Source organism: Sarcophilus harrisii, chromosome 2, assembly GCF_902635505.1.
Source record: "Sarcophilus harrisii chromosome 2, mSarHar1.11, whole genome shotgun sequence".
Classification (NCBI taxonomy): domain Eukaryota; kingdom Metazoa; phylum Chordata; class Mammalia; order Dasyuromorphia; family Dasyuridae; genus Sarcophilus; species Sarcophilus harrisii.
The window spans coordinates 252,549,922-252,576,796 of record NC_045427.1 but is presented as its reverse complement, the minus strand read 5'-3'; the positions used below and the strand labels follow the sequence as shown (position 1 = coordinate 252,576,796).

Here is a 26,875-nt window from a genome sequence, read left to right as displayed (position 1 = left end):
ATTAACTAACATTTACTGAACACCTACCACATACAAGGCAATGTGCCAAATAAGTGGATATAAAAAAAGATAAAACATAGTATATACCTGCTCTTTAAAGCAGAAGTTCTTAACCTGGGATTCATGAATTTGTCTGGAATTTTTTTTAACATTGAGATAACTATATTACAATATAATTAATTTCCTTTCTAATTCCATTTTACTTCATGCATTTAAAAAGATTATTCTATGAAGGGGTCCACTGGCTTTGCCATATTACCAACATGATCCATGACCCAAAAAACAGTAAAAAAAAAAAAAAAAATCCCTGTCTTAAAGTTTGCCATTCACTCAAGGAAATGGGGTAAATATCTAAGAAGATAAGATAAATAATAAAATAAAATAACATACTTTGGTTAACTTTAATAAGCTAAATTAATGTTTCCCATATTAATTTGGTTATGAAATTATTTGGTCTATGAAATATATATATTTCAGAAAAACCAAATGCCCCCCAGAGAAAGGGAGAAAGAGTCCAAGGAAATTGTAAAGTACAAGATGAGAAAATGTAAGCCAAATATTTCCATACTCCAAAATTATTACACTTAATTTTTTTTGTCTATATATCAGCATTCATGAAAGAAATTTCCTACAAGGAATTATGTGTGCCAGTAAAATCATAGTTCTCATTTAAAAAATCCATAAAAAATCCAACACTATCATCAAAATTCTCTCACAGCATTGCAATTTACATTCTGCAGAACATCAGGGTTTTGAAAAACATCATTTTGGAAAATGTTGGAAGAGAAAGTAAGTACTATTGAAAATCACAGGAGACAAGGTGGTAGGGTAGACAATGAAAGACCTTTGTCCTGGGCTGGGCTGTTACTTAGGTATTTAAACAAGTCATGTTGCCTCTTTCAGACTCATTTCTTCTGTAATATGAGGAGTTGGACAAGATAATGGCTGTGACTACTAACAACCATGGCCTCACCGAACAATGAACTGAAGTGGTTGGTAGGACATGAGGAGGTGGTTTTCAAGGAAGGAAAAGATTTAATTATATCAAAAGAAGAGGAGGTATAAAAATGTATTCAACACTGCAGGAACAATGACCAAGCTAGTCTAATTTTTCTGCCAGTGACTTTCCAGGAGATTCTAGCTAATGATATTGTGCTCCAGTCCTTAAAGGATGCTACTACTCTTGCCTCCTCCCCTCCAATGTTTGTAGTTAATTGTGGTTATTTCAATACAGAATATCTTTTCCTGAGAATATCATCAACTATTCTCCATCTCTCTCTAATTCAGTGTTAAGTTCTAGGTTGACGAGATGATCTAATTTTTGATGATTTTATTTTGTCACTTGATATTGAGTGTGGTCTAGAGAAATGATTCTCCAATTTGGGAATCTCAGGATCCTTTTTTAATTTTTTTTTTTTTATTGATTCTAGCTAGGAAAAAAATCAATTAAGCGAGAGAAAGGGGAGATAAAGTCCAGAAAAATAAATAGAGACCAGGCTATAGAGGGCTGAAATGCTAGTCTAAGGAATCTGATGTAAACATAGTTTCTTTTCTAAGTTGACAACCCATTAGGTTTACAAACTTAAAGCTCAAGAGACTTTAAAAGATACATAGTCTGATTCTCTTACTATATGGGTGAAGAGAAAAAAGTCTGGAGAGGCTAAATGACTTGCCAGGATTGCCATGGAGAAGGGAAGGAGGTTTGAATTTGAATACAGGTTCTCCTACTCCAAATTCAGTAATCTTGCCATGTAACACAATGCTTCCTAAATTTTAACAAAGCATATATTAAAATTTATGAATTTGATGAAAGAACAATTAGATGGATTAAGAACCAATTGAATGTCTGGACTTAAAAAGTAGTGATTAATGATTTGATATCAATTTAGGAAGAAGTCTGCAAAGGAATATCACAAGGATCTGTTCTTGGTTCTGTGGGGTTTTTTTAACATTTTGATCCATGATAAATTTTTCAAATGGCACAAAGCTGGATATCAAACTAGCTAGCTGAAAATGTTAGATTACAAGCCAAAAATACTGGGTCAATTAATCTTACATTTGGGTGAGGACACAATTTTACAAGTACACAGGAAAAGCAGAATAAAAAAAATAATTTGTTTCAAAAATATCTGGCAGTTGTAGTAGACTGCAAATTCAATAACAATATATGGCAGAGAAAAAAGGCTAATGTCATTTGGGGCTGCACGAAAAGAAACAAAATTTTAGAAATAAGAGCCCATTGCAAAAGTATATTTTAATCTGCATTCAGACACAATCATATCTCTGGATATGGATAGCATTTTTCATCATAAGACCTGCAAGAGTAGGTTTGGATCATTTATTGCTGAGAATAGTAAAGTCATTCACAGCTTCTCATCCTACCACATTGCTATTACTTTGTACATAATACTTTTCATTTTGCATGAACTCATGGAAGTTTCAAGGTTATACTGAGAGGATTATGCTAATCATTTCTTATAGAACAATAGTATTTCAATAATGACCCACAATCACATACCAAAATGCATTCAGCCATTCCACAATTGATGGTTATAACTTCAATTTCCAATTCTTTACCCTGAAAAAAAGAGCTGCTATAAATATTTTTGAATATATAGGTCTTTTCCTTTTTAAAAAAAAATCTCTTTGGGGATACATGCCTAATGGTGGTATTGTTAGTTATGCATGATTTTTATAGCCCTTTGAGTATAGGTCATATCTTTTGATCATTTAGCTATTGGGGAATGGCTTTTTTTTTTTATAAATTTAAATGAAGCCTTCATCAGAGAAATTTGCTTCAAAATTCTTTTCACAAAAATTACTTTTCACAATTCTTTTCCTGCCCATTTATTCTATTCTCAATCTTTTCACCCTGTCTCTCCTCAAAAGTATTTTGCTTCTCACCAGCATCTTCCTCAATTCACCTTCTTTACTATCACCCTTCCTCCATTCTCATATCCCCTTCCTAATTTCCTGCAAGGTAAGATAGATTTCTTTCCCATATTGAATGTGTATGTTATTTCCTCTTTAAGCCAATTCTAATGAGAGTAAGGTTCACTCATTTCCTCCTTCCTTTCCGTTTTCCCCTCCACTGAAAAAGTTTTTTCTTCCCTTTTATGACAGATAATCTTATACCATTCTATTTCTTTCCTTCCTTTTCTCCAAGTACATTCTTCTCTCCTCTATTAATTCTATCTTTTTTTTAGATTTTATGCGTTCCTATTGAATTCACAACTGTGCCCTCTATTTAAATATAGTCCTTCTAAATGCCCTAATAATGAGAAAGTTCTTACAAGAATGAGATGAGTTACAAGAATCATCCTCCCATGTAGGAATGTAAATAGACCTTATTAATCCCCTAATGATATCACTTTACCGATTACTTCCTTATACTTCTCCTGAGTCTTGTATTTGAAAATCAAAATCTCTATTCAGCTCTAGTCTTAAAATAGTACCTCTTGTCCATTTGGCCAATTTTGCTTTTCAGGCATTCTTCTCCTCATTAGCTTTTCATTTACTTCTGCATTATTCTCATTTCTCTTGCCAGTTTTCCCTTTATCTCACTTACTTGATTTTCAGACTCCCTTTTGAACTCTTCCATGGCCTGAACCCAATTCTTCTGCTTCTTCTTGCAGGCTCTGGATGTAGGAATCTTGATTTTGTTTTTTTCTTCTGAATATGTTTTAATCTTCCTTGTCACCATATAAAATTTCTGTGGTCAGAATCTTTTTCAGTTGTTTGCTCATTTTCCCAGCCTATTACTTGGCTTTTAATTCTTTGTTAAAGTAGGGCTATTTCCAGGATAAAGGGTGTATTTTCCTAAACTTCAGGGATTTTGTGCAACTGTTTTCAGAAATCCTTCTAGGTACCTATATTGTGAGCGAGCTCTGCAACCTGAATTTGAATATAAGCAAAGCAAAAAGAGTCCTGCCTCAATGTTAGCAAAGAGATCCCTATAATGTCTCTTCCTTTTGGTCCTCTTTTAACTGGGCACCTCCAGAAGCCACTGCTACTGCTACTACTATTGGTTCAGTGGCTTCCAAAGTTTGTTCCTGGTTTGCTGGGGTTTCCTTCACAGCCTAGTGTGACAAACCTTTCCTTCCAAGGTTGTACTTGTGAGCTGAGAGGTCTGCTGCTGCTATCACTGATTCAGAAGCATCAATATCTGCTCCTGATTTGCTGAGGCCAATCATTTGCTGAACTCCCACCCTGGTGCAACAGGTTGACTTTTAAGTTGTCTTCACCTAGAAAATTGCTTCACTCCATTTTTTTGTGGGTTCTGACACTAAAATTCGCTGAGTCATTATTTAAAGGTATTTGGAGAGGTTTGTATGAGAGCTCAGGAAAGCCCCTGCCTCTATTCTGCTCTCTTGGCTCCACCCCCAGGATACCACATTTTAAAAAAGACATTAATGAGTGAATGTTTCGAGTTACAACAACCAGGATGGTGAAGGATCTTGAATCTATGCCATACATGTAAAGTAACTAGAGATGCTTAGTCTAGAAAAGACTCAAGAAGAATTAACTGCATGCAAATATCTGCAATAAGATTTGTTTTGCTTGACCCCAAAAGAAAGAACTAGGAACAAGAGATGGAAGTTACATGGAAAGACTTCTAACATTTATACTTATTCAAAAATAGTACTTTTAGATATTAGTAGGAATCCCCCTTACTGAAAGTCTTCAGACACAGGCTGAATGACAATTTATTGGGTATGTTGTAGTAGGAATTCTTTTTCCAGCATGTGTTGGACTAGATGGCCAATACAGTCTCTTCCAACTCTGAATTTCTGTGACTTTATTCTTTAAGTAATAACAAACCACTGAAACTTTTTTGAGCAGGGAGCTAATAGGTACAAGACTATATTTTAGTTTAATATTTTCAATCTGACAATAATAGGCAAAATAATTTGAAGGGTTCAAAGGGCCATAAATTTTTTTTTAACTGAAAGAAATTTAAGAGAACAGAGAAGAAAATGATGATAAAGAAAATGAGGAGTTATTTCAGGTTTGGGGTTTATGATGATGAAGGTCTATAAGAGAAGGTAGCAATCAAAGTGAGGGGAAAGGGAAATAGCATGAAAGAGGAATCAACAGGATTTGTGATTAAACATGGATGTGGGGGAATAAGGAGAAATAATTTGGAGTCAAAAATAATTCCTAAGTTTCAAATATGGGTACCTAATGGAATTAATAAAAATGGGGAAATCTGAAGAAGAATTAGGGAGGAAGGAAGGAAAGAAGGAAGGAAGGGAAGAAGATAAAAAGGGAGGGAGGGAGGAAAAGAGGAAAGAAGGGAGGAAGGGAAGAAGAGAGAGCAAGGAGGGAGAGAAGAAGGGAGGAAGGGAAAGAAGAAGAGAAGAAGGGAGAGAAGAAGGGAAGGAGGGAGAAAAGAAGGGAAGGAGGGAGAGAAGAAGGGAAGGAGAAAGGCAGAAAGGAAGGGAGAGAGGGAGGAAGGGAGGGAGGGAGGAAGGAAGGGAGGGAGAAAGGAAGGGAGAGAGGAAGGAAGGGAGGGAGGAAGGAAGGAAGGGAAGAAGAAGGAAGAAGGGAGGGAGAGAGGGAGGGAGGGAAGGAGGAAGAATTGTCTACTATGTGGCAAGCACCATGCTAAGTTTCAATAAGCCTTAAATTTTGCTCATAGGTAGTATATGGCATTATCACTATAAGTAGTCAAACTTGTTAACAAATTTATTTATTCTATTTATTTTATTTGTTTGTTTGTTTTTATTTATTACTTTTTTATTTAAAAAGCATTTCCATGCTAATTAGTGTTTACAGTTTTAATGTCAAAAGCTCCAACATCATCACAAGTCCTGACATATAAGAGTGCTGGTACAAATTGGAAGAATTTTTTTTTTTTTAATTTGACCTAAATTACCAAAGAAAAAGCAATATAGCTTAACTAGTGGGAAAAGCACTAGACTTCTCATCAAAAAACCTGATTCAAAATCCAACTCTGCCCCTTATAAGCTGTGTGACCACAGGCAAATTATTTAAACATTTTGAGCCTCAGTTTTCTCATATGTAAAGTATAGATAATAAAATTTGTAATATCTATCTCAGAGGGTTCTTGTAAATAAAATTATGTAAAACTTAAAGCACTATACAAGTTTAAGTTATTATTAGTTATGTATATAATAGTTTAAATCATGAAAGTAACAATAAAAAAGTTATAAATATGAATAATAAACTACTTAACCCAATTAAGATTACAATAGCCTGCTACAATCCTGAACCCAGATCCTCTTTACTCCAAGGTGAACTATTTACCACATCCTGCCACTTCTCAGTAGACTATTTAAATTTTTTTAATAAAGCTTTTTATTTACAAAACACATGCATGGGTAATTTTTCAACACTGACCTTTGCAAAGCCTTCTGTTCCAAATTATCTCCTCCTTTCCTCCACCTCTTCCCCTAGATGGCAGGTAGTCCAATACATGTTTAATATGTTGAAATATATGTTAAATCCAATATAAGTATACATATTTATACAGTTATCTTGCTGCACAAGAAAAATCGGATCAAGAAGGAAGAGAAAAAACTGGGAAAGAAAACAAAATGCAACCATACAACAACAGAAAGAGTGAGAATATTGTGTTGTGATACACACTCAGTTTCCATAGTCCTCTCTCTGGGTGTAGATGGCTCTCTTCATTAATGAACAATTGAAACTGGTTTGAATCATCTCATGGATGAAGAGAGCCACATCCATCAGTAGACTATTTAAAATAACCTATAATTTTAATGATGCCTGGGGCATAGAAAGGGAAAAGAAGAGAGGGGATCAAGCATTTGTTAAGTACTTACTAAGTACCAGGCTGAGTTAAGTACTGAGTATACAAACACAAGCAAGACAGTTTCTACCCTAAAACAAGCTTAGAGAGTGGAGGTTAAAATGAGATGAAACCTTCAGTTTCCAATTCTTTGCCACTACAAAGAGATGTTATGTTTTTTTGTACATATGGATCTTTTTCCTTTTTCTTTCATTTGTTTTTTTTTATTTTAAAAAATTAAAAATGTTTGAAAGGCTGAGATGAAGCATTCCTAAAATGACACTCCTATAAAAGGAATCACCAATGAAGATGAGAGGGTGCCAGAGATAAGAATACCCAGGATGTAGTTGTAACTTGCAGGTGGTAGATATGGAGATCTGGAGAGATGCAGGTGAGAGTTAGGTGAAGTGTGGCTGGGTACTTTCCTTATTAAAAATAAGAATAATAATAAGCTGACATGCCAGAAAAATATTTGAACCAAGACTTGATTATGAGGCTAGCCTCTACCCATCATGCCACATTGCCTCTCGCGGCCATATTATTCTGAATAAAATTTTATTGAACTATGAAAACTGTCAGGTAAAAATCTACATTATTTTCAGGATTTAGACTTTCAATATTAAAATAAGCAATTCTCTAAGTAAAGATGATACCCATCCTAATAATCAATTCATTTATAGAAGAAAAAAAAAAGGTTTAGGTTCCAAATAATTAGAAAATAAAACATAATTAAAACAGAGATTTAGCTATTCCTAAGTTTTCCCATTAGCATTAAATAATAGCAATACTGTTCTATAAAGCACTTTTAAGATTTATAAAGCTCTTTCCTCACAAGAACTCTGTGAGGGAAGTATATAAAGCATTACTATCCTACTTTTAAAGATCAGAATATAAAATAGAATTAAGAAAAGGGATTTTTTCCAATCTATGTAAATAACAACAAATGTTCATTAGTTATCCTTCATAATTCTATCTGATTAAAAAAAATAAAGTTTCAAGGTCAAAAAAGACACAAAAACTTATTTCTATAACAATTTCTGATGAATTTTGAATGGCTCATTTTTATTTGTAGTATTTATTCTTTGTTTAAGGCATTTTTTCCTCATTAATAGTCAAAATAATCACTATTATCAGATTAGTCAACATCTTTCACAGTTAGGTTGATGACAAAGAAATATACTAGCTCTATACAGTTCACAGTTCTTAGGTCAGTCAATCAATAAGCATTTATTAAAGCACCTGATAAGTTGAAGTACTTTGCTAAATACTGGGGAAACAAAAGTACTTGGGGGTAAGGAGAGACAGATGAAAAGACTGAAAAGGAGGGGGGAGGGCAGATTATAAAGGATTTTAAAGAACAAACAAGATTTTTTATACTTGATCCTGAAGATGATAGCATGACCTTGGAGTTTATCAAATGGGGAGATGATACAATAAAATCTGTGCTTTCGGAAGATTAATTTGATAGTGTGACCCTGGGCAAATCACTTAACCCCAATTGTCTCAGGAAAAAAAAAAAAAAAAAAAAAAAACCATTAATTTGATAGCTGAGTAAAAGTTGGAAAAGACCCAAGAAGATAGAGACACTAGCCAACTGGCTACTGGAAGAATCTTGGCTTGAGATGATAAAAGCCTATACCAAGGTGGCAGCAGAATCAGAGGAAAAATGCAGAGATAAAGAGCTAATTCCAAGGTAAAATCTACAGGACTTGGCAACAGAAACTGTCCAGGATAATACTAGACAGCTACCCCCTTAGCTTATAAATCATTATCTTGTCTTCCTAAATTCATTCTTAGATTGCCCTCACCATCCATTATCTTCACTCCTAAAAACATGGCTTCTGAACAAAGCTGGAGAAAAATCTCAAAACCATGCTGACTAGATTCACTATAAATTCATGCTATATTATTTCACAGGGCTCTCCTAAGGCAAGGCAACCCTTTTACACCTTCCCAATTAACTCTCTCTCCTATTTATAATGATAACTTGTGAAGTCCTGGGCTAGCTCCTTGGAGACCTCAGGATCAGTCAGAGTCAGGATAAGCAAAAGTGCTTGGTCTTTAGGGGGAAGAGTGAAGGAGATGGACAAAACTGCCAGGAGTTTTGCCAAGGATCCAGCGTTCAGAATCTCCACACTTTTCTCCTGCAACCAAGTCAGTCTGGCTTGTCTCACTCCACCCCCAATCCCTCCTATGATTATCTATATACACCAAAAAAGCCAGCAGGGAACAGTGAGAAGGGCCATTTTTCCAAGCATATGCTAATAGAGTTATTGTCTAATGGGTAATTGCTTGGTTGACTGATTCAAGCACACCTTTTAAGAGTTTCAGTCCTTTATATTGGCTCTTTCAAATCTTTCCATAATTCCTCAAAGCTCCCACCACCACCATTCTCTTAGCTGAGGATCATGCCTCATATTTTCCTTGAAAAATTTGAGGCCACAAATGTATTTAAAATCTCCTGTGTACCAAGCCCCTTGTTGGGCTCTGGGCATCCAAAGACAAATACAAAATAGTTCCTGCCTTCCAGAAGCTTATACTTTATTGGGATTTTCAAACATGCACCCAGATAAATAAATGCAAAATATATAAAGAAGAAATACAAAAAAAAAAAAAAGAAGAAGAAGAAGAAGAAGAAGAAAGAAAAAGAAAAGAAAGAATAAACTCTTACAGCAATTTGAAAAAAAAGAAAAATTTGAGGCCACAGGCTGAGATCTCCCTCTTCTCCCCCTTTCCTCATCCCAGACAGATGCCTTTGGCCACTCTTTCTTCCTTCATTCTTGTCTCACATGATATGATCTTTCTCTTTACCAAAGAAAATCTCTCTACAAGCAGCAGTGATCCTATTTTATCCCATCTTCTCTGACAGATATCCCCCTCCACCATCTCCATCCTCAAATTTATTTGTCTACAATTTGTCTCCTTGTCTACACCACAGAAACTAAATGAAGTTCATTCATTAATAATTTCAACAACCAAAATATTCAAAATGAAATATAAATTTACCATTAGCAAACAAATCTCCAAAATCTCCACAGCATAATCCCTGAGACAACTTTTTGCACGGAAACTATTATCAAGCTTCATAAATATGTTTGTCTTAGATTTATTATTTCTAACCCCATCAAAAGATTTAAAAAATTAAATCAATATTCAGGTTCAGCCCAATTTGCCTTCAAGGCAATACTAGACAGAGTAACTTAGTTGGCAATTAGAAAGCTTTCAAAGCAAACTATAAAAAACAGCCAAGATCCTAGGTCTTAGTGGGGGAAAATGTATTTCAACTCAGCTGAGCTGGAGCCAATTAAAGACATTCTCTCTATGATGCCTGTTACACATGAAGAAACAGTGGGATTCTATCATCACATTAAACTTCTGATGCCTCTGCTCTCCCCTCCCCCAACCACTTCTCAACCTCTTGCCTATCTTACAGTAATAGCCTCCTATTTGGTCTCCCTGCTTCCAATCTCTTCTTTCTCCAGTATTTTCCCAACATAATTGTCAAAATAATATTTCTAAGGCAGAAATTCTGGCCAATCACTTCCCAAGTCAGTTCCTTCTTGCCTACAAGTTAAACTACAAACTGACAGTGACTCAAAATTTTGGGGCCCACACAATCAGACTTCATCTACCTTTTCAGCCTAATTTCATACTACTCCCTTTCACAAACTCTATGTTCCCATAACAATAGTCTCCCAAATAAAAAAAGTTTATCTCAAACTTAGCTTCTAGAGGATCATTGCTACATTCAGGCTCCTTTATGCTATCCCCAAACTCCAGGATTACTATTCTACCTTTTCTATCCCAGTATATTTATTTTGGTTCTTTTTCCCCAAATTCTACATCCTCTTCCCTCCACATAAGAAATAGTTTGTCCATACCCCACAAATAAATGATCACCTTTGATTCTTCTTCTTCAACCTACATATAACACCATTAATATGCATATTCTTAGATAATCTATATAGTGCTCTGAGGTTCAAAAACTGTTATGTATATATTATATAATACTCAAACAACCCTGTTAAGTAATACAGAATTTATTATATAAATCTTACACATAAAAGAGAGCTAGATTCAGAAAGATTGTGATTGCCCAAGCTCAAACAGAACATTTGAGGCATATATTGAAGTTGGGTTTTCCTGAATCCCAGCCCAGGTCTACATCCTTCCTCTACACAACTTCTTTAGACATGGAGGAAAGAGAACATTTTACTGAGAGGTAGCATAGCATAGTAAAAAGTATACTGAACTTGTCAGAAAAATCCTAAATCAAATCCTGCCTTAAAAACTTACTATGTGACCCTGAGCAAATTACTTAACCTCTCCAAAAACATCAGTTTCCTTATCTTTAAAATGGAAATAAGAACAGCATCTTCTTCATAAGTTAATGTACATGTAAGGGTGGGATAGAAACCATACACCTTAATACCTTAACTAGGGGAGAACATATTTCAATCACTCAATCACTAGCTTTACACTAAGAGTTCTCAACTTAGTGTCCATGAACATTTTTGGTACTATTTTGATAACCATCCAATATAACTGGTTTCCTTTGTAATCCTATATATTTTATTTTATGTATTTAAAAACGTAGTTCTGAAAAAAGGTCTATAGACCTCACTCTACAAGTTGAGGGATCAATAATGCAAAAAAAAAAAAAAAAAAAAAATGTTAACCCCTGCTTTAAACCAAGTGTAAAAAGTCTTTGAAAGTTTTTGAACAGTGCTAGCTTTTGACAACACATATTCTAAAACTGGAATAAGAATCATAACACACAAATTTGTGAATTTCTTATTTTACAATACTTTGGGAGAGCTTATCAAGTACCCAAAAACTGATTATAAGAGAGCTCAGATAATTTATTTGGAATTGGAGAATTCAAGAGAATGTGTATTGAACAGCAAGATATTCTTTCTGATTCCAAGTCACATGGTTTTGATCAATTCTGATTTATTTATATTATGTTACTGGCCTAGTATTTGATTAGCAAGTAATCTCACAGTAAGGGGTGAGAAAAAAAAAAATCAATGGATGCATTAAAATAATGCTAGAGGGGTAATCTATCCCATTTGTCTAAGAGAATATGTCATAACCTTTTGGTTCTATATAACAACATCAAGCTAGTGCAATAAGAGTTAAAGTTTCAGTGAGTAGTAGTCATTCCAAAAATTGAAGCAAGTATGGTATTCCAGTAAATCCTCTGAGATGGAACCCCTTTCTCATCAGTTTCCTACTTGATGGCGATGGTTGTATTAAAAGCCAAAAACAGACTGGACATATTCAACATGCTTCAGAATCTGATAATACCTTTGTCTTATATAGTCCCTAAGCTTGAACCTGCTTTTCCTGAGAATCTATCTGTATGTACTTGTGGGAGAGTATCACACACTTTGGAGGGCCGGGCAGTTTTTACTAATTGTTTTTAATGTACCACCGTATTAAATATCCACCTCTTCTAAAGGCTACTTAGTCTGGTTAAAATGATTCTTAATTGATAATCTTGGTGGGGGGAAGGGGAGGAAGTGAGAGAAGATGCAGGGGTAGAGGGAGGAACTTCTAGAAGCATCCTTAGGGGAGAGGTATCCATATTCCAACAAACAAGACTTATTTGAAACACTAAGATCCTCAGACCTCACGTGGGCTACACATAGGGCTTTGCAAAACATTAAGCACTCTTTAATATTTATCATTATTATTATTGCTACAACATATAGGCTATTTATGCAAGTAGTTCTATATAAATATCTGTAATAAATTATATCTCCCAAAACACAGGAAAATTTCTTGTTTATAGTTTCAGAAAACATTTACTTTTTATCCTTAAGCTAATATCATATACTATGTAATATCATACATAAGTATGAACATACTATATATTCAATTCTTTCTTTTCATGTCAATAAGACCAAAAACGAATCTATGAAATGCTGGTTACTAAGAACAGTTTTAAAAATAATAAATATCTGCCCAACCTTCAGAAAATTAAGTAATAAGTACACAGATGGCACTCCTACCTGCAGAGCTAAGCAGGACGCTGAAATCAGTCCCCCTTTGTGATTCTCCACTTTCATTTTCTGCCTCTTTCTCAAAATCTTGATATCGATCCCAGTTAGAGACAATCTTTCTTTTGGAATAATTTCCCCACTCATTGTTCTCTTCTTCATAGGTGTCAGCATCATCATGTTCCACCTGTAATCATTACAGAAAATTCAATAAGTACAAGGAAACAAAAATAAAATCATGATTTTTTTCTTTCAACATTTACTGTATAAGTAATGCCAAAAAGAACTAGGAATTAGCAAATTTACACACTAAGCTCTTTGATATGCTGAAACATTTTAACTGTAATGCATTATAGAGGTTGCACTGACAGATTTTCACTTATCATTGAAAATGAATTTCAGAAAGTTGTTACCCAAATATCCATTTGATATATCCAAGCATCTGAGAACTATACTATTAAAATTTATAACTGCTTCTTCTCAAATGAAAGCAACACAGCTGCAGTTGTTCTGAATTCAAGAAATTCAGAAATATGAAATAGAAATAAACTATCACTTTCATGTCTTAGTTTTCTAACATACTCTACAAGATGTTTTATTCAATACTAAAGATGGATATATTATAGTAGATGAAATGCCTAACATGATTCTTTCACTATCCTTAACGCTTCTTGGACCCTTTAGAATACCATGTCCAAGCCTGGGCTCCCATAAGTTAAAGAAAGAAGTAGGGAATCTAGAAGAGATTTGGGAGAGTCTAAAAGATTCATAAAGACATTACTATCAATATTGGGGGGTTTACATACTGGATGGATTAGCAAGAGATTTTATATGACATATCTGAAAGACAGAAGAGAAAGGCTGAAAGAAAGAAGAGATTCTGATATTCCTAAGAAGGGTTAATATAAAGACAAAAAATGAACTAGATAACCTTATAAGATCCTCTCCAATACCCTATCCTATCCTAAGACATTCTTCTTTCTTCTATCCTTAAAAAGAGGAAAAAAAGTATCTTGAAGGATATGAAGATCTACAAAAACCTGAAAGTCTATTGTATTACAAGAAAAGAAAACGCTGAGCCAAAAGATGCTACCAATAATCAGGTACAAAGGAGTCTGACATAAATAATTACTGGCAGAAGCATTCTAAAAGGAAGGACAGTAGGATAATGTTTATAAGTGGAGCTCATGTAGGGAAAATAAGAGTCTAAAGAAAAATAACTATTGATATATTATCAGGGAATTAAATATTCTTTATTTGGTATTATACATAAGTAAAAATGCTACACTGGTTATTATCAAAACTTCAAACACAGATAAGGGGAATAAGAAGAGTAGAGTAAAAACTTCTGTAAAACTGTTAACTCAAAGCCAAAAAGGTTCACTAGCTTAAAAGGCTAAGGAATTATCAGAACACTGAAAATCAGAGAACCGAGATGGGAAGCAAGAGATCTGAATTCAATTAATGGCCCCCACTATTATTATCATTTAATATTTACCAAGTATTTATGATAGTCTATGCCATGAACAGCTGAATGACTCACTGTTCAACCTTAGGAATCACTTAACAGGTGTCTCATTTCCTGCCCCCTCCCTCTTCAACTACAAAGACAACTAGAATTGTCATTAAACTCCTCCTCAAGAGTATAATGAGAAATAATGAATAAAAGTTCTGAAGACCTTTGCAGTAACTTGGGGGAAGGGAAGAGAGGGAATGCTTCTTAAATATAACTTCACATTTATTAAAGTTTTGCTCATTTCTCAAAGATCTAGAGCAAAATAAGAAATATAAAAGCCTTGAACCGGTGGGTGGAAAGGGATCAAATGAGATAATACATGTGAAGCACTTTTAAGACCATAAAGGGTTATACAAATACAAGATATTATTATGTTCACATCATAATTATAAAATCAGTCTGGCAATTTTAATTGTAACATTTCATACCTGGATGTTGGCTACAGCACTTAAAAGGAACAGCAGCCAATTAAATTAAACAAGCTAAACACTAATGTGTTCAATCTGCTACCAAGCTGTTATCTCATCCAATGGTACAAAAAGGCCCACTTAAAACAAATTGAGCTCCGTGACTAAGCAAGGCATAGTAATAAATACAAGCATGTTTTGCAACTCTCCAAAGGCTTCCAATAACCAAAATGTAAGGAGAAGGGTGCAAGGCAAGGGCAGTGTGATGAAGGCAGACTTGAGAAAAATCTAATAAATAAATATCTACCACTGAGCCCTGGGTATTAGCCAATTCAAGTGGTGATTTTCATTTTACCCTGAATCAATTTCTCTCACAGAATGAAAATGAAAAGTACTATTATCTAACAGATGACTGTTCAAAGATGGCACCAATCTAAACCCAACCAAGAAATTAGTCTAGAGACAAAAAGTAGCTGACTAGAGAAGCCAGAATTAGCTATATCCATTCTGCCATTTATAAATATTCTCTATGACCTTAGACAAATCATTTGATTTTTCAGTCTATAAAATAGAGCCTATCTTATTTTAACTATTTAACCACAGATGCCAAAAACATAAAATAAAAATACTCCTGTTGAAGAAGGCACTAAATAGCCAATTTAAAGAAATTCCAGCAATTACTAAGTGCTTTTTATGGTCAAGAGCAACATATCAGTCACTGAGGAGTCAGACACTATGACTTTAGCAACCTCAACAGCTTTTCTAACCCCATTTATGACACTTGTCCTGGCTTCCTCAACTTTACAAAAAAAAAAAAAAAAAAAAAAAGAGGAAGAGTAAAAAGAAAAAAAGAAAGAAAAAAATGACATAGTTCCTATCCTAATAGAGAAGATAATTATTATTCAATTGTGTCTGATTTGCCATAATCCAATTTATGATTTTCTTGAAAACTATTGGAGTGGTTTGCCATGTACTCCTCCAATTCATTTTCCAGAGGAGGAATTGATGCAAACAGAATTAAGAGACTTGCCCAAAGTCTCACAGCTAGTAGGTACCTAAGGCCAGACCTGAACTCATAATGATGAGCACTCCATCTATTTTGCCAGATAACTGAGAAATAATAGATGTATATAATTCAACTCAATTAATGTGAAAAGCACTGTGCTATGAATAATTACAATAAAAGCTAATGATAACTAACATTTATATGGCACTTACCTTGAGACAAATACTATACTAAGCACTTTACAACTATTATTTCATTTGATCCCCACACCACCACATGAATTCAATACTACTATCATCCCATTTTACAGATGAGGAAACTAAGGCAAACAGAGGTTAACTGACTTGCTCAAGATCAAGTTAGAATATAAATTAGTAAGGAATAAGAAATACTAAGGGCAGAATGTTATACCTAGGCAGAGAATCAAGAAAAGTTTCACCAATGAAGCGGCACCAAAAGAATATAAGTTGTGGCCTCCACCAAAAAAAAAAAAAATCACCATCTGATGATCAAATTTCTGGTTATCATTACTCTGTACTATTAAATTTATTCAATTTGGCAGGATTGTTCATATCTGTTACTCTATTAGATATGATCTTTGAGAATCTAAAATCACCTCTAAGCTACAAAGAAGGATCAGAATTAAGTCTTTAAGATAGGTTACAAACTGGATAACCAGTCCCTCAAAATAACATGTTAATTAATTGAGGAATCTTCTTCAGAACAACACAAATACTACCTGGCAAGTAAAGTCTGAAAGAATTATATCTCTAATAGCTATTGCAACATAACATATATCACATGAACATAATTTGAAGAATTTGAAGATCAACAATGTCTCCAAGATCAGCATTCTCAGGTGGCAGTCCCAGTCAGGGAAAAGAATTCTTTGATTACTGCTTTGTCCTATAAGCAGCAATTCAATTTTCTTGGGAAATTGTAGGTTCCTTAGAAACACCTCAGAATAATTTCCTGAACTCCACATTGCAGAGTTTATCCTTTAGATATTCCTTCCCTTTCACCTTAACACGGCTTTCTCCCTGTAAATTCCCTTTAAAAAGATTCAGTCTTCTTTAAAAGAAACATCTTATACCAACCACTTACTTTAGTATTTTAGACATACTTCAAATGAAGACACCCCTGAGGTAGTTTGCCATCTTGAAATTTGGTCTCCTTATTAAGTTTTTAAGTAACTTTGAAAGAGTCTGTAAATACATTTCCACTGAAATTATTCATCCATAAAAGTGGGTATAGCACATAAAAGTTAGATGAGCTGCACAGTGAAACCAATGAAAAGACTTATTCACTGAAATCTCAGATCAATTTTAACTATCACAGAAGTAACCCATCTCACAGTACTTTATAGAAATGAATCTGTTTCATTTTAATAAGGCAGCCTGAGAATGTTATATAGGCAATGCTATTCATCAATTTTCTTCTTTTTACTAAAAAATAAAATAAAATAAACAAGCAACCCAACTTAGCAGCCTCCTGAAATATTTTTTGAATATTTCAGTTACTTCATGAGTTATTAACTCATAGCAAAACAAAGGATTATTTTAGCCATTTGTGTGGAAGCCCTTATCTCTAGAATGCATTTTAGTAATGTTAAGATTTGAGAAAAGAAACTGTCCTGTATTTAACCCCCCCCCCAAAAAAAATGGACTCAATCATTTATGTATTTCAAACAACTTCCCACTATTTCTCACAAAATGTAAATTATATCAAAGAGGGGACAATGAAAAAAGAAATGAAATGAAATGTAATCAGGGTCACTGAAATAGCTAGATAGAATTTCATTACAATTTAATATTTTGATGATCAGACAATCATTTAAAACCAATTATATCTGTTAAATTTATAATTAAATGATAGCTGTGTTTAACCATTGCTGTAATTTTATTAGTATAGGAAATTGCTAGTGAAGAAATTTCCTACACCAATGAAGATCAGCACTTATACCACAATTTATAGTCTTAGCCCAGGCCACTAAGCTTCCTTCCTTCTTTAAATCTATGATGAAGGCCTGAATATTAGATTTTGAAGCTTGGAAATAGCAATGTGGCAAGCTAAAAGTGGAAACTAAAAATATCACCATCTTTCTATTTTTCCAGTCTCTGCAATACTGTCAACCATAAATTCCTTAAGGAAAGGAATTATTTTCATTTTCAATCTTTGCATCTGATGTGGCTGAGGCAGACATTAGATCATGGTAGACACCAAAAGTTGGGGTCCAGTCATGTGAAGAATTCACAAGGGCCATTCTCTTTGGCAAAAGGTAGTTTTATTTATGAGAATAGGTTACAGATAAAATAATGGAATGTAACAGACACCAGGAATGGTAAATATAAAATAGAGTTGGGAGAGCATAGAAAAGAGATTTAAATAATTAATAATGGAAGAGACAAGTTCTCCAGTGGAACCTGCCATTCACCAGGAGAAAGGAAACGCCCTATGGGGTTGGGGCATGCCCTTAGCTAAATCCTGAAAGGGACTCAGCCCCCAAAGGAGTTAGTTAGCTGTAAAGAGGAAGAGTGGGATCAGGAGAGATAGCACAAATCATGGTGAGATAGGAGATACCATGTGGCATGGGGGAGGGGTAAGGGGAAGATAGCATGAGGCAGAGCACCATGGCAAACTGAGCCAAAGGGAAGCAGTGAGTATGGCATGGCCATAAGCAGATCTCACAGGCAAATTTTAATCTCAGGGAAACGATTTCTGACAGGACATGGGAAAGGGAAGCTGCCCAAGACCCCTACAGAAGGTAGGTCTCTGGGGATTGACATAAATGGGATTCCAGACTAGAAGACCTCCCAAGAGGGACCACTAAGTTTTCTCTATCAGTGGTTTCCCCCTGCCTGCCTCAGAGATCGATTCTTGGGTTTCTCTCTGCCCATACTACACCCATACTCATAATATCCTCAGTGCCAATACTCTGCACATAGCAAGCCAAACTGTTTGTGAACTCAATTACTAGATAATATCACATTTTAAGAGTAATACGTTACTTCTGTGTGGCATTTCAGTTTTTCAGACCTCTTCCTCACACATCATAGCTAGGTCCTCCTTTTATACACATACATACACACACACATCATCCCCAAAACAAATTAGATTACACGGGTGGATCCCTGTATCCCACACACAAGACTACTTCTATCCCCTTCCAAAAAATTGACAAATATTGATCCATCAGGAAGGCATAATTCCACTGCTAGGGAAAATGGAACCTGAAAACACAAAAAGAATTACAGACTTAAAAATTATAACTTCGATAGCTAGTATAACTGTATTTAATCATTTAATTAAAACCCCACAAATAAGTGGCTGCATAAAATATATTATTAAATGATCACTAAAGTGAAAACACAATAAAATGATCACAAAAAATGGTCATCATGACTCTTGGAAAAACTTTCACTTTCATTTTCTATTTGTAGAGGAAATCAAGTGGTACAGTGAATACAACATTTGACTGGGAGTAAGGAAGGCCTCAGCTCAAAGCTGAACTCAGATATTTAATAGCTATGTGATACTTAACTACTATCTGCCTCAGTGTTTTTAACTATAAATGGGAATGATAGCACTAATCTCACAGAGTTATGGTGAGACCAAATAAGATATCGTTCATTTATAAGGCATTTAAAAAGTACAATATCTGGTACATAGTAGGTATTTAATAAATGTTTATTCCCTCTCTCCCTGATCAAAGGATCATAGATTTAAAGCAAGAAGAGACATTAGATAGAGAACATCTATTTAAGTACCCAAGATAATAGATGACAATAGTATTTGACTTCCAGATTTTTTACCTCAAATCCAGTGCTCTCTTCCTATTGTACGCCATGATGAGGACATTTACAATTAGAACATATTTACATGTGGGGAAAAAGAGAGAACTTTTTAAAAGATAGTACTCAACTGATAAAACTGAAAAGAAAATTCCACAAATGTAGATGAACAAATTTTCTTAAATACCAAAAATGATTTAACAGCTAAGCTGAAGTAGAACAAGCTTATTCAAATGAAATCAGCTGTGAAGAGACAATATAAGAAAAAAGGAAATAATACAGAGAAGAGATAGTCCAAGTCATGCTCGAGCTCTGAAGTTAATGAAAGTGTTAATATTGCCATCTGCCAAAAGATTCCTTTTCTCTCAAATAACCCCACAATAACTGCATTAATCTGACTTGAGAATCTTCCATTTTTGTCACTTCAATATATGGTCAAAATTATAAGGATACAGTTAGAAATTTTGAATATATTCACTTTTATAGATAAAAGGAACTTGCAATCACAAAGAAAAATACAGTCAACTCCTGTAGCTAGCATGAATGTGTTTAATTATTCAGTTAAAATACCACAAATAAATGGTGGCATAAAATATATAATATACCACTACAACCACTACCACCAAAGTGAAAAGATGATAATAAGATCAGAAACCTGATCATGATTATTGGAAAAACTTTCAATTTCACTTGCTATTTTTATACTGATGAATGAATGTGCTTGCCACAATTTCTCCCCTTTCAAGATGCTACCTAAAGGTAGAAGAGTTCATATGCTCACAAAGTAATCATTAGTTATTCATGGGAAACCAGGCATTTCTCAAAGCTTTCCCACTTCAACTTTCATCATATAGTTCCGAGACAATTTAATGTGTGTACTTGCACCTCCTCATGCTTTTCAAATTTTTAATCTATTCTTTTCTTAGGATGCTTAATAGGACTTGTACACAAAACATGACTTTTCTATTTTGTAGTCTGGTTGACTTTTTATCATTAAAGGAAAAAGAAATCTCTGCCTTTGAGCATTTACATGTGACAACATTTACATAAAGATAAAAGAAATCAGAGTAGGATGGCACCTTTAAAACCTAGAGAAACTGAAAGACTCAATTATAAGAAAAAATTATTTGGGGATTTTAAATGAAAATGTATTAAGAAATGGAAGAAAAAAGTATTGTTTGCATACTAGGCAAGAGTGCACTTTAAAGAACTTTGAAATTCCCTATTTTGCTCTAAGTATCATTTTTCATTCATCTGTAGAATGACATCACTATTTTTTTCTGGCAAAAACAAAAAAAACTTATCTTTCCATTATGGCCAACTTTATCAATAATAAAAAATGAACTTTTCAGAGATAGGCTGTCAAAAGATAATCTCATTCAAAATTGGAAACATCCCCTGCAAAGATGTGTAGTATATAACCACACTTTTCCTTCTGTTTCTTTTTTATCTATAACCTTTAGAAAGCTATTCCAACCTTAGAAGAAAGGAAGTTTAATTAGTGGAAAAGAAAGAAAAGAGAACTAAAAAAGACAGAAGTTTTTAGCATCCATCAAAAAGGTAGATTCTCAAAGTCCATATCCTCTTTAGATTATTGTTATTTAATCATTCAGTCAGCTCTTCTTGATCCTATGGAAAAGATAGACAGATAAAAGAAAAGAAGGAAGGAAGGAAGGAAGGAAGGAAGGAAGGAAGGAAGGAAGGAAGGAAGGAAGGAAGGAAGGAAGGAAAGAAGGGAGAGAGGAAGGGACAGAGGAAGGGACAGAGGAAGGGAGAGAGGAAGGGAGAGAGGAAGGGAGAGAGGAAAGGAAAGAGGAAGGGAGATGCAGAGAGAGAGTGTGTGTATACCAGACCCTTCCATCCTCCATCATCTCTTGAAGTCTGTCCAAGTTCATGTTCATTATCTCTATCTATCTCTATCATACTATCAATGGATCTCATCCTCTGTTGTCCCCTTTTCCTTTTGCCTTCTTTCCCAAATCAGGGTCTTTTCCAATTGGACCTTCCAGTGAACAGCTTGAATTAATTTAAATATTGATTAATTTGATCTCCTTACTGTTCTGGTGACAATCAAGTCTTCTTTACCACTACAATTCGAAAGCAGCAATTCTGAGGCACTCAGCTATCATTACAATTCTCATAGCCATATGTTGCTACTAGAAAAACCATAGCTTTGACCATATGAACCTTTGTCAGCAAGAAGATACCTCTGCTTTTTAGTATGCTGTTCTCAGAAGACAAGTAAGATGATTTGGACCTCACGTCTCTTTTAGGACTTATCACATTTTGTTACTGTCAAAAGCCTTAGCATGGTGAATGAAGCATAAATACATACTTTTCTGGAACTCCTTACTTGGCAAATGTTGGCAATTTCGTCCCTCCTCTGCCTCTTCAAAAACCATCCTACACTTCTGCTAATTCTTAGTTCACATATTGCTAAAGCCTAGCATATTAATCCCAATGTCTACACTAGAAAGATTACTTTTCAGGAAAAAATAAAGCAAAGAAACCTGGTCCTAAACCAAGATAGTGAGATTTTCAGTCATGTCATGTCTTCACTGGTTAAATGAGTTGGTAATGTTTAGCCTAAAGAAGAGAAAACTTGGAAGGAACTAAGAAGAAAACAAAGGTGAAAGCTTAGCTGTCTAAGCTAAGCATTTGAAAGACTGTCATATAGAAGAAGGCTTAAGCTATTTGGCTTGACTTTGGTGGGTAGAACTAGGAGCAATGAATAGAAGATGCCAAGTCAGATTTTGGCTCATACTAAGAATGAACTTTCTAAGAAATCCAAGCTATTAATAGTCATATGAAAGGTGTGCCAAATCTTTAATAATTACAGAAATGCAGATTAAAATAACTCTGAGGTTCTACCTCATACCCATCAAGCTGACATAAAAGGAAAATGATACATATTTTAAGAGCTGTAGACAAATAGGAATATTCTTCTGGTGAAACTATGAATTAGTTAAGTCACTGATTAAGCCATTTTGGAAAGCAGTTCAGAGCCATACCCTAAAAGGTGCTATGTTTTTCTTTAGAATATTCTTTATCTTTATCAATTATCATAATTGTGAGACCCAGAACTTCTTTTCTCTACTTTATAAAAAATTTAAATGAATCATTTCCTCCTCCAAAGAAAACAATCCTGGAATTTATTTACAAGCATAATTAGTAGTCCTCAAATCCACTTTTGAAGAGGGAAGACAAAATTAAAATTTATACCACTTTAACAGGGAAAGTTCTAAATTCAAATGATAAATCCATAATTTCCTAAAAGAACTAAATTTTCAGTAACATATATCAATGACAACAGACCTGGTCAAGGGAATGTGGAGTTGTACAAAGAACCCTAAATAACAGATTACCCAGTCCCAGCTCTTCCATTAACTTACAATATGATCTAGCAAAGATCTATTTGAGCTTCAGTTTTATCACACATAAATTTAGGGTGAATTACCAATAAACTGGTAATAGAAAGAGCCATTTGCATCCAGACAAAGAACTATGGAACTGAATGTGGATCAAAGCATATTGTTGTTGCAGCTTGTTTGCTTGGTTTTTTTTTTTTCTTTCTTATGTTTTTTCCCTTTTGAACTGATTTTTCTTGCACAGCATGACAAATGTGGAAATATGTTTAAAAGAATTGCTCATGTTTAACCTAATATTGTATTGTTTGCTAAGGGAGGAAAACAGGGATGTTGTGAAGGAGAAAAATTTGGAACATAAGGTTTTGCAAAGGTGAATGAGAAAAACTATTTTTGCATGTATTTGGAACAATAAAAACTATTTAAAAAAAAAAAAAAAAAGGTTAATAGATGATAGCTAATCAAGTCTCCTTCCAGATCGAAAATTACACCTTTCTATTATGAAGAGAATATTTGTGTAATTTGCAGAACCCCATAAAACCTATGTACTTTAAGAAAGAAAGAAAGAAAGAAAGAAAGAAAGAAAGAAAGAAAGAAAGAAAGAAAGAAAGAAAGAAAGAAAGAAAGAAAGAAACTGGACAATCCTACAATAATGGCTTAAATTTCTACTCTTGGTTTTATTCTTTGGTATTTGTCTCCCTATTAAAATGTAAATATCTTATCTGGAAATAAAACATTAAAAAGTCAAGGCTGATTATCTAAGATTAACAGAGGATAGGTAAATTTAAATTAGAAAAGAAAGGGAAAGTTTGGATCACCAGGAACTGCACAGGGAAGCAAGAGTAAAATAGAACAAAAAGTCCTAAGCAATTAGGCAGCAGAAAGATGAATATAGGAAGAAAAAGGCATATGAAAAGGAGATCATGACAAAAACAAAAAACAAAAAAAAATTCCAGTTCATAGTTCTGCCTGTTGTTAATAATGCAAAAGCCCATTCTTCTTTCATTATTCATAATATTTAGTCTGTTATTTGCTCATCTGGTTCCAGCTAAAGACAAACTTACATAAGTATGAAGTAACTTTAGGGAAGTCAACACTACCATTTCTTATATTATACTTTTTTCAGGAGGAGACAAATTCTAAAAACTGTTAATTTAACACCTATCTGAAGGTACACATGGCACTTTAAAAAGAAAAAAAAGAAAGCTCTTTGGAATAGACAAGCTATTCCAGTTAAACGCTTGGAAAAGATTAGTGGTCTAAGCATAAATGCCAAAGTATTTCATATGGCAAGGATAATTTTGCCAAAGTCTTCAAAAATACTTACATTTTTTAATCAGATAAAAATAATATACTGTTCCCCAACAATTTTAACTCTTCTTGACATATATGGAATTCTTTTTTTTTTTTTTTTTTTTTTTTTTGCTGAAGCATTTGAAGTTAAGTGACTTGCCCAGGGCCACACAACCAGGAAGTGTTAAATGTCTCAGGCCAAATTTGAACTCAGGTCCTCCTGACTTCAGGACTGGTGCTCTTTCCACTGTGCCACCTAGCTGCCCCTATGGATTTCTTCTGTCAAATGAAATGCACCACAACTGACTTGGATAATCACAACTTAAACATACATGAACCGAATGGCCAAAACTTGTGTCACTACAAACTACTAACAGAAAAATTTAAAAAATGAAAAAGCTTCATCTCTCACTCTTATAAAGCCATACATATATTTTTACTTTTATTGTCCACTTAAGAATCACTTATAATTGAATATTTGCTTCTGTCAAAGTAATGTGTGAGACAGGTGCTAAGAAACCCTTCCCCAAATTAACTAATCAGAGACATCTTCAAGTATTTATTTTGTCCCTGCAGGGAGAGGCCCAAGCACACACCTGGGAGCCATCCCAACTCCCACCATGTGCTGTTGCTACTTGGCCAGCAGGAAGTAGAACACCCAGTCAAATAGGAAAAAACCCAAGCCTTTTCACTGGATAGACTAAAAGGATGTAACAATCCTTGACCAATGGTCACCAATGTTGTCTGCTTCCCACAGGCCATGTCACTTCCTGTAACTTCCTGTCTAACCTTTTAGAGATGTGAGGGATGTAGAAGACCCTTACCCAAAATGACTACTCAGAGATCATTCAGTAGAAAGCAAAAAAGTTGTTTATTAATAAATTCTCATGAGAATGAGCAATTCCACTGCGAGGAGGAAAAGAGAGAAGGGCTAAAGAAAGAGAAAAAGAGTAGAAGGGCTAAAGAAGTAGTAAAGATACATAGCTTTTATACAAGAGATTACATCACAGGTAAGAGAGCATTGAGAAGGGGAGGGGGAGACATCTAATTGATTGTTGCTATTTGGAGAGATTGGAATGGAAGGTTTCTGTTACAAAGGATTACATCATAAATTGGGGAGCATTGAGAAATAGGTACCCTCTCCCCTAATTGAATGTTAAACATTGGTGCCAAAGGCAGATTAGAACAGAATGCTTTGTTTCCCTGATTCTAAGAGGAATCATCAGTCAGACCTTCAAAGTTCAGATTACTGAGCTGATGACATTTAATAATCTAAATATTGATAACATTGAACAAGGATAAATGTCATCATTTCTGGTTAAGTAAATATATCTAAAGTTTTAAGTAAATATTGGCTTGCATACACCATACTTATGCAGGTTACAGAGACATAGAAATAATAAAAAATACAGAAAAACAATTTAAACATTCCTGTAAGTTTTTCACTTTATCTCTCCATTTCACACAGAGATCAGACTTCCCAGGGTCCTTGGACCCAGAGTTCAAGACCTCATCTTCAGACTCTGGGAATAGGGATCATGTAACTTAGGCCTAGTCTTAATCCTAAAAAAGTTTCATCCAAACAGTCCCATTCAGTAAGAAATCTTAATTTTCCCTCTCTGCTGGTCAAAAAAGAGAGAAAGAAGGGGGACGGAATCTCTTTTGTGATATTTTATTTTGCTTTCTTAAATAGTATGTGTAAAGGGCCAAGTGTACTTGAAACAAGTAATCTTACAACAAGGTGTTAACTCCGTGGAATTGAGATAATGATTCTCTAGTTTACATGTATTTAGTACTTAGTATAGTTCTACAAGCTGACACCTATTCTACAAGATTGACACCTATGATGATGTTCTTATAATAGAGTATATAGGAGCTAAGAGATCTGGGAGGAAGACAGACTTAGAGAAGACAGAGGACTGGAGGCTGAGGGACAGACTCAAAGACAAAGACCCTCGTGATGGCTGTCCTGTCTCCTTCACTTCTCCACTAAGACCCAGGCTCATCTGAAGGTCCCCCAGAAAGCTAGCCAGACCCCAGACAAAGGAGACAGACAGTGAAGGAGACAGGACAACCACCACGAGGGTCTTTGTCTTCAAGTCTGAGCTCCAGCTTCCAGTCCTCTGTCTTCGTTTTTTCAGGATTGAGGGGCAGAAGGGAGAAAGCAAGGCAATGGAGTTAAGTGACTTGCCCAAGGTCACACAACTAGTAAGTATCAAGTATCTGAGGCATATTTGAACTCAGGTCTTCCTGGCTCCATCCATTGCATCCTTGCTGCCCCTAACTTCTTTATTAAATACTGCATACCTTTTTAAAAGGGTGCTAAAAAACAACTGTATGGACATGTATACATATATTGTGTTTAACATATACTTTAACATATTTAACATGTATTGGTCTACCTGCCATCTGCGGGAAGGGGTGGGGGGGAAAGAGGGAAAAAGTCGGAACAAATGGTCTTGCAATTGTCAATGCTGAAAAAGTACCATGTATATAACTTGTAAATAAAAAGCTATAATTTAAAAAAGGGTGCTAGAAAACCTATAATTAATCCCTAAGCAAATAAAGCTGTGTATTAGGTATGATCTATGATCCAAGGCTACCTAATGTGATTAAGTTGACATAACCAAAAATAACAACTTGTGTTCAACTTGCAACTGATAGATACACTTAAAGTTAGCCAGTCGGTCATTTTTAATTTTTCCCCCGACTAAGAA

At 34.6% G+C, this 26,875-nt stretch overlaps 1 protein-coding gene across 1 annotated transcript in view; it reads right to left on the bottom strand.

The window, feature by feature from the left end:
• The window catches only part of AVEN (apoptosis and caspase activation inhibitor), a 204,098-nt gene that overhangs the window by 156,214 nt on the left and 21,009 nt on the right, over positions 1–26,875 (bottom strand). Inside the window, exon 2 of the mRNA XM_031952028.1 lies at positions 12,793–12,967. Coding sequence (XP_031807888.1) covers positions 12,793–12,967 — 175 coding nt within the window. The remainder of the gene's footprint in view (positions 1–12,792; positions 12,968–26,875) is intronic.